This window comes from Danio rerio, chromosome 5 (genome assembly GCF_049306965.1).
Source record: "Danio rerio strain Tuebingen ecotype United States chromosome 5, GRCz12tu, whole genome shotgun sequence".
NCBI lineage: Eukaryota > Metazoa > Chordata > Actinopteri > Cypriniformes > Danionidae > Danio > Danio rerio.
In genome coordinates this window covers 16,048,081-16,057,500 of record NC_133180.1, presented here as the reverse complement: position 1 = coordinate 16,057,500, position 9,420 = coordinate 16,048,081, and the positions used below count along the sequence as shown (strand labels likewise).

At 33.8% G+C, this 9,420-nt stretch overlaps 2 protein-coding genes across 6 annotated transcripts in view; one reads left to right on the top strand and one right to left on the bottom strand.

Moving 5' to 3' along the window:
• srrm4 (serine/arginine repetitive matrix 4) overlaps nucleotides 1-9,420 on the bottom strand; it is a 763,243-nt gene that overhangs the window by 489,467 nt on the left and 264,356 nt on the right. The gene's annotated exons all lie outside the window — the stretch shown is intronic.
• txnrd2.2 (thioredoxin reductase 2, tandem duplicate 2) overlaps nucleotides 1-9,420 on the top strand; it is a 47,240-nt gene that overhangs the window by 29,262 nt on the left and 8,558 nt on the right. For both annotated transcript variants that reach the window (NM_001353394.1, NM_001353396.1), the window contains 3 exon segments: nucleotides 6,122-6,217; nucleotides 7,345-7,437; nucleotides 8,080-8,151. In NM_001353394.1, coding sequence (NP_001340323.1) covers nucleotides 6,122-6,217; nucleotides 7,345-7,437; nucleotides 8,080-8,151 — 261 coding nt within the window.

The window sequence follows — 9,420 nt, the reverse complement described above, 5'->3', positions numbered from 1 at the left end:
GGATGTGGATGTAATATGTACTGTATTTGAACATATTCGCTACTGGTCAAGGTGCTTCAAAGATCCTCAATGAGCCTATGTTATTTAGCAGTTGTTATCTCAGAATAACATACCTTGCAATGTTGAAACCGATCAGAATCGAGTATTCCAGACAGCAGTCTAATAATTCACTATAACAATTTATATTAGTCAGCAGAGACAAAAGTGAGATTTTACTTGTTTTTACTTTACTCATGTAACAATAAAATGGCTTTCTGATTAAGAAAAATTTGATGGATTTTTTTGTCCATCATGAGTTGATTGGATTAACACAAAAAGTTCCTTTTGTAAAAAAGCAAAAATGTATATGATTATACCGGGGCAGGGATGGACTTAAAGGTGCAGAATTCATTGTTACAGTATGCAAACCCAAGTTTGACACCCTATGGTTTAACTAGGAATTGCACTGCTGGTTCAAAACACACGCAAGCGCAGGTTGCCAGGTTGACGACATCAACTTGACTATCAAACCTATCGAACCACTAATAACCCGGTTAATAACCCGGTTTTCTTGCTGGGAGACTTCAATAAATGTGACGTATCTACCTTGCTTCCGAATCTTGAACAATATGTAACCTGTCCGACCAGACTGGATAAGACTCTGGATAAATGTTTTGGTAATGTGAAAGATGCATATGCGCCAAGAGTGCATCCACCTCTGGGGCGCTCGGATCATAATGTCATCCACCTATTACCAAGATATAGGCAACAATTAAAGAAGAACGACCCGGCTATTCAGCAGGTTCAGATATGGTCCAAAGACACAATTGAACAGCTACGAGGGTGTTTCGAGTGTACGGAGTGGGACCTATTTTTTAATGATTATGATTGTAGTAATAATTATGAAATGTTTAATGACACAATAACTGGTTATGTTAACTTCTGTGTAAACTCTGTTGTTAAATCTAAGTGCGTCAAAATCTATCCAAATAACAAGCCATGGATAACTAAAGATTTAAAATATTTTTTAAATTTGAAAAAAATAGCTTTTTTGCAGAATGATCAGCAGAAGGTAAAGGAGTTAAACAGAGTAGTTAAAAGTAAGATAAAAAGTGCACAGAATGAATATAAAGAAAAGGTGGAGCAGAAATTACAAACAGGAGATGTAAGAGAGGCATGGAAGGGACTAGATATATTAATGGGTAGACAAAAGGAAAAAGTTCAGCAATATGAGGATCCTTACAGTCTTGCAAACAACCTTAACTCGTACTTTTCAAGATTTGATCATTCGAATGGGTCCAGTGTTAATAATTTAGATATAGTAGGAACTAAGACTCAGTCACAGACCATGATCATACAGGAAAGAGAGGTTATTGCAGTGCTTCATAATGTTAAATCACACAAGGCATCTGGCCCAGATGGCCTGAAGGGGAAAGTTTTAAAAGAGTGTGCGGAGCAATTGGGTTATGTGTGCACCAGACTATTTCAAGTATTTCTAGACAATGGTTTTGTACCATTAGCCTGGAAAATTCAATAGTTATTCCAGTACCTAAAATACCTCATGTAAAGTCCTTAAATGATTTTCGCCCAATCACGCTTACGTCTGTTCTTTGTAAATGTATGGAACGAATAGTGTGTAAGGAATTGTCCTCTCAAGTTGAGAAGACAATGGATCCCTTGCAGTTTGCTTATAGGGCCAACAGGAGCACTGTGGATGCCTCTCTTACTCTCTTAAACAAAGTTCAACATCATCTAGATGGGCCAAATACGTATGTTAGAATACTTTTTATGGATTTCTCAGCTGCTTTTAATGCTGTTCAACCTAATCTTCTTTTAGAACGTCTTTATAATTTAGGAGTAAGTAACTGGTTGATTATATGGATCAGAGAGTTTTTAAAAAACCGACCACAACGTGTCTGTGTTAACCATGCTATGTCTGACTGCTCTGTTTTAAATATAGGGGTACCTCAGGGATGTGTATTATCACCTCTTTTATTTTCTATATATATTAATGAACTGCAGTGCAATACTGATGACAATCTCACACTCATAAAATATGCTGATGATCTGGCATTGGTTTCCTGTCAGAAATAAATAAATAGCTCGTTATATTTTAGATATATTGATAGTATTACAGATTGGTTTGGCAAAAGTTCATTACACCTAAATATTGGGAAAACAAAAGAGTTATGTCTGGGGAGTCAAACAAGAAGAATAGATACTGAACTCTTTAAACCAGTCACCATAAACGGACAAATAGTAGAGCAGGTTTCAAATTTCAAGTATTTAGGCACAATTTTTGACAATAAATTGAATTTTAATAGTAATGTAGAGGCGGTTTATAAGAAAGCAAGTCAGCGCCTCTATCTCCTCCCCAAATTGAGAAGTTTTAATGTTAGTACACAGACTTTAAACTTGGCATATAGATATAGAGAGTGTTCTCACATATAATATTGTTTCATGGTTCGGTAACACAACACTTAAACAGAAAAAGAAATTAGTGCAAATTATAAATCAGGCAAATAAGATAACTGGTCACAAACAGCATTCATTGCAGATTATATTTGACTCTTTTATGGAAAAAAGAGCAGTTGTGATTTTTAAAGATAATACACATCCCCTTCACTCAGCATTTGAACTGCTACCATCAGGACGCAGGTTTAGAATTCCTAAAGCACGAAGAAATGCCTATAAAAAGTCATTTATCCCAATGGCAGTTGTTGTTCTAAACCGGATCAATGTTTGTAGGAAATGAGGTGGTTACCAAGTATGATTTGCAGTATTGTGCATGGGACTAATTTGGTTTTTAAACTTTTAACCTATGTTGTTGTGTTGGTAAGTGTTATTGTGTCGTTGGTGTATGTTTGTAATTGTTGTCCTAAATCCAGTGTTGAAGAAAAATTTCCTTTTTGTGTCAAGCAGAACGGACAATAAAGTTTAAACTAACTAAACTAAACTAAGCAGGAATATTTTTCATATTAAAAGGAGTTTTTGTCCTAAAAAACGCCTGAAATTTCTACTTTAGCTTCTGTTTTTTGCAGCTAAACAACAGAAAACTGACAATGATCACATCAGATACACCAATAAGGCACACAGCCTTATTCAGTGTTAAATGCTACCAATGTGAGTTGGAATGCTATGATTTTTCCATGACATTTGTTGCCATTCATTTGAAAGTGAACTATAGAACTGTGGCACAGTGCAAGCCAACAAATTTCAGTGATTTGGCATGTACATTTAATAATGTTAAAGAGGTTTAATATGTATTAGATTATAAACCTTACCATTTTGTTGGAGTGCAGGAAGTGCTCATATATTCTGTGCTTCTGAATGGCTGTATTTAATTTTCGATCATGTTTCTTCTGGTTCAAACAGCCAAATTACGTATCACTGCATATCTCCTCATGTAGCGTGTTGTTAGGACTTGGGGTTAAAATGTAACCTGCTTACCTTATGTTTACGTTTGTAATATTTATATTACTTGCTTATTAATAACCTCATGTGGAACTTTGAATTTGTGTCTTATTTCGCTATCTGCTACTGTCCACCACTAATAATTCTTACTTCGACTGTATATATACTTCAACTGCATATATATATATATATATATATATATATATATATATATATATATATATATATATATATATATATATATATATATATATGTGTGTGTGTATATATATATATATATATATATATATATATATATATATATATATATATATATGTATATATATATATATATATATATATATATATATATATATATATGTATATGTATGTGTGTGTGTGTGTGTATATATATATATATATATATATATGTGTGTGTGTGTGTGTGTGTGTGTGTGTGTGTGTGTGTGTGTGTGTGTGTGTGTGTGTGTGTTTATATATTTGTACATATATAATTTTTTTTTTTTTTTTTTAAGGAAAAACTCATTAATTTTGACCTATTACTTCTGAAACTTCTATGTTTTGCTTGTCTAGAAAATGCTTCTTGATTTAAGACTTTTTAGATATTTGAACTATAACCTGGACAAAAAATGTGATTTAAAAAGCTAAATGTATGCATTTGACATTATTATTTTGTAAACAAAAACAACAACAACAAAACATTAGATTTTTTTTTTATCTAAATCCCCCACCTTTATAGGGCCTTGTAAAATCTGCTCCTGGAATATACCCCCCCCCCCCCCCCCCAAGCCTTGATCAAACTGCAAAAAGGCGGCACAGCTGGAAAGCAACACATCCACAGCATATTTATATCTGTCAGTTCAGTCGCTCTCCTGGAAGGTTGTTGCCTTGTAACATCCCCAACACAACTGGCAGCCGGGATCAAATATCATAGCCGTCCGTCATCCACAGCAGCTGTGTGATCATTGGCACACACACTCACACACTGCCACAAAACTAGTCAGAATAAGCGCCTTTTACTCTCAAAGTGTGTCAATTTTCTTTCTTTCTTTTTTTTTTTTTAATAAAAGAAAGCGAGTTGCTGAGCTGCACCTGGATACTGACAAGAAATGCATTTACTATATAGCTTTCTGGGTGGTGTACACACACACACACACACACACACACATTTTCTCTTTTCACACCCGAGGCGGTTTCTTGGACAGCAGGATGTGCAGAAGTTATCAGACTTGTTGCTGATGCCATTAGTCAGTGAATTAGAATTTGCCCCATGGTGCTGCATGTTCCTGTGTTGTTACTGTAGGCATGTTTTCCACAGCGCTGACTGGCAGCCGTCCACCTCTGTGCTGTGTAATCATCATCGTGATTGACAACTGTGTAATGTTAAGATGATGCTAATCTTTGAAATGTCTGATCGGGCTAATCGCACACAGACGCACAGTTAACAACAAGGCAATGTATAACTAAAAAAAGAATATTTGTTTTTCAGTTGCGTTGTTGGGCACTGTCTGATTTGCGTGCTTCATTTTAGACTGGATTTTCTGTTGATTATCCATGCAAGTGTTATTTTTAGGGTATTTTTACTAGGGATGTCCCAATCAGGTTTATTTGACCTTGAGACTGAGTTTAAGTATCTACCAATACCAAAACCCGATCCAATGGGCGTAAGGGTGGAGTAATACATAGGGGTGAAGAGGCTGTACGAGTTCTCATATTACTTACTCAGATTCGAGAATTAGACAGAACAGTCATAAATATAGTATATTATAGTATTAATCAGTCTATTATAGTATTAATTAATGTTGCACCTTAAAATAATTAATAAATCATTCATTAATAATTTGCCTTTATTTTTATTTTTATAGTTTACATCAGAATTGATTTTGTCTTTTTGATTGATTGATTGATTGATTGATTGATTGATTGATAATACTCTTTAGATTTCATTTAAGGTTTAGTAATTGAGTGTATTATAGTATTAATCAGTCAATTAAAGTATTATTTGATACTTTACCTTGAAATAATACATCTTTAATTAATAATTTACCTTTATTTTTGTAGTTTTTATTCATTTATTTTATTTATATAGCACTATTAAACACAACCAAAGGTTGACCAAGGTGCTGCACAATACAAATCACGAGAAAGATACAAAATTATAGCTAAACAAACAATTGTCACTGATATGCCAAATCAAAATTAAAATTGTGTTTTTTACATGATTTTGTCTTATTGATTGATTGGTTGATTGATTGATTAATTGATTGGTTGGTTGATTGATATATTGATATTTCTCTTTAGCTTTTGTTTACGGTTTAGTAATTGAGTCTATTATAGTATTAATAGATGTTTCACCTTAACATAGTTAATAAATCATTCATTAATAGTTTGCCTTTTTATTTTTGTAGTTTTCATTTAAAATGGAGCACTTTACATGGTTTTGTCATATTGATTGATTATTTTTCTTTAGCTTTTGTTTAAGGTTTAGTAATTGAGTCTACTATAGATTGAGTCTACTATAGTAATAATTTACGTTTCACCCTAAAATAATTAATAAACCATTCAATAATAATTTACTTTTGTAGTTTTCATTTAAAATTGTGTATTTTTCATGTGATCTTTTTATTATTGATTGATTGATTCATTGATTGATTGACATTTCTTTTTAGCTTTTACTTAAGGTTTAGTAATTGAAATAAAACTGGTGTTTACTTATGCTCTGTTTCAGGGTCGTCCTGAGTTGACCCCCACCGCCATTAAGGCTGGAAAACTCCTGGCCCACAGACTGGCTGGTCGTTCCACTGAGCTCATGAATTATGAGAATGTGAGATTATCCTTGCACACATATGCTGTCATTCTCTTTCCTTTTTGATTCATATTTTGGGGTGTATCACAAATCACATAACACCTGTCAAAAACATATGACACCCTAAAAATCTAAATTAAAAAATAGAAATTAGGTTTTGTGTGGTCTGTTTTTATGAACATTTAATGGCCAGTCACAGTACACTGAACTTTTTTTTGTTGTTCTGTTGACTTGTGTACATATGCATGCTATTGCAGGAGACAGAAATTGCTTTGTTACTGTGTTCTAAAGCAAAGTTCAAGTTTGGTGAACTCTGTAGATGAATTAAAGCAACACTAACTTTAAATCTGAAGAATTGCACTGAAGTGCAGTAGATTGATGATATTATTAGATTTTATTATGTTCAATTCTGTTTTATTGAAAAAAAAAAAAAAAAACAGGCCTTGATGTCATACTGTAGCACAAATGTTGCTGGCAGATTTTTTGTTATATTCACAAACATTACACATTACACTGAAACATTATAATAAGACATTACATTTATTTCCCCCCAAAAAGTCTTTCTTATGCACAATTTTTCTTTATGTAAATCTAGAAATAATTTTAGTTGTTTAAACATTCACCTGTACACACACACACACACACACAAAATAAATAAAACAAAAACACACAATGAAATTCATTGTTAAAGAAACTTGTAAATGTGTCCCAGACATATACGCAAGTTAGAAAGTACCACATTTAACATTTTTAAAAAGACTTAAGTTTGGCTCAAGTAAAATGTAAAAAATTAATCATTGATTTTTCAATTTTTAATATAATTTTTTATTTTATTTGATTGACTATGATGTGATATATTATTTTATGTGGGTATTGTATTATTAGTAACTCAATATTGTAAATTTTGCGACGACACCCTGCCCAGAGGCTGCAGATACAAATTAGCGCTATGGATAAATTTGGCAAAACATCTTAAGTTCTGCGTTTTCCTGTATAACTAATTGAAATAAGCTAAACACACAAACTCACATAATAGTTCTTTTAAACACTTGCTTAAAGTATGTGTTAATTAGTATGCTTGTGCATCTTCTCTCTCTCTCTCTCTCTCTTGGTGTGTGTTTGCGTATGTTTGTATGTGTGTGTAGGTAGCTACTACAGTGTTCACACCACTAGAATATGGCTGTGTAGGTCTGTCTGAAGAAGAGGCAGAAAGGAGACATGGAAAAGACCAGATTGAGGTAATACAGCAATTTGAAGTTATAAACTGCAGAATGATCATAAATACAATATTAATAATCACAGTAAACAAGTATTACAGCAAGCAATATATTTCATTATCTGAATTCTCAGCATCATGAATCATCAGGATGATGAATGCTGTAATTTATTTCTAAGAAAATTGCAAACCTGAAAAACTTTGATGTCTAATAATAAGTATTTGTGCATTTGTGTGTGCTGTTGTAAATATCTTACAGTATACGTGTATATGTGTGTGCGTGTGTATGTACTGAGTCCTCACACACCTGCATTGCTCTAAAGCCTTAAGCATTCACAGAGGGGCGTGCCTCTAGTTTGATTGACATGTGCGCAGGAGGGCTGACTGATGCTTCTAGAGGTTGATGAGAGATGATCAGAAACGCTGCATCTCATTGGCTCTGACAGCTGTGAGCGGCGTGTGTTGGCACGCTAGAACATTCGCTCTTCAACATCTTCAATATGCATGATTTCAGCACCCCAAAAATGTTTAAGACCAAAACACAGATGCAAACCATAACAGTAGCAGCACTTGTCCTGAAATGACGAGCTCAAGTGCTTGATGATTCAGGAAATGTCATCAGCGTTGGCGCATCATAGTTTTCTTGTGTTGTCTGGTTTAACAGGTGTACCATGCTTTCTACAAACCGCTGGAGTTCACTGTGGCTGAGAGAGATGCCACTCAATGCTATATAAAGGTATTTTAAACAATATTTTCTTTAAATATAGGTTTAAGTATTACAAATCAGATGCAATATAGTCAGTGCTGCTTCTGTTGATGCATAAATCAAACCACTTGGTATTTTATGGTGCACCGTTTAAAATCTAAGGGTGACAAAGCTATTTCTGGTGCCTGCCCCTCATCTATGAAACCAGTCTTGCCGCTTTGCACATTTTATTAGGCAAGGCAAGACATTTAATTACTCATTTTTAAATCAAGTTTGAAAACTTAGCTTTTTAATTGTCTCTTTATCATTTTCATTGTGTTCTCTTTGGTATTTTGTCATTCATCTTGTCCGTCTTGTTTTAATTTTTTTTTTTTTACTCTGAGCACTTTGGATAGCTTGTTTAATTTGCTACTTTATATAAATACATTTTACTTACTTACCTCCTGTTAAGTAATCACAAGAAACTTTGTTTTTTACTACATTTAATACATTCATTCATTTTCTTTTCGGCTTAGTCCCTTTAATAATCTGGGGTCGCCACAGCGGAATGAACTGCCAACTTATCCAGCATATGTTTTACGCAGCGGATGCCCTTCCAGCTGCAACCCATCACTGGGAAACATTCATAGACTCTCATTCACGCACATACACACAAATATATTTAACTTGTTCAAACTACCAAATTAAAATGAGCTGAAACAACATAATTTTTCAGATTTCATTGGGACAATCTATTTTTTATGTTCAGTCCATGTAAATTTGTAAAGTGTTAACAACATGAATGAATTGTGTGGAACCCTACATTTTACACTACAGACAATTTCAGCTTACCCAATTCACCTATACCACATGTTTTTGGACTTGTGGGGGAAACCGGAACAACCGGAGGAAACGCGCACCAACACAGGGCAAACTTGCAAACTCTTCACAGAAATCCCAACTGACCCTATCGGGGTTCGAACTAGCAACCTTCTTGCTGTGAAACGATTGTGCCACCCACTGCGCCACCATGCTGCCACATTTAATATAATAATGTTAAAATGTTTTTAATTACTAGTGACGCTTACCTCTCAATCTGTATTTTCAGCAGCCATTACTCCCAAAAACTGTTACACGTGACACAAAACCGGTCAGTATTAGGTTTTTAGTCATATGTCACCTGTAGGATAAATAAATTCACTTTCTATTGATGTGTTTGTTAGCATATGACACTATTTTTCTCCAAGAAATGACTTAAGATAATCTGGAAACTGAGAGTTAAAAAAAAAAAAATCTAAATATTGAGAATATTGCTTTTAA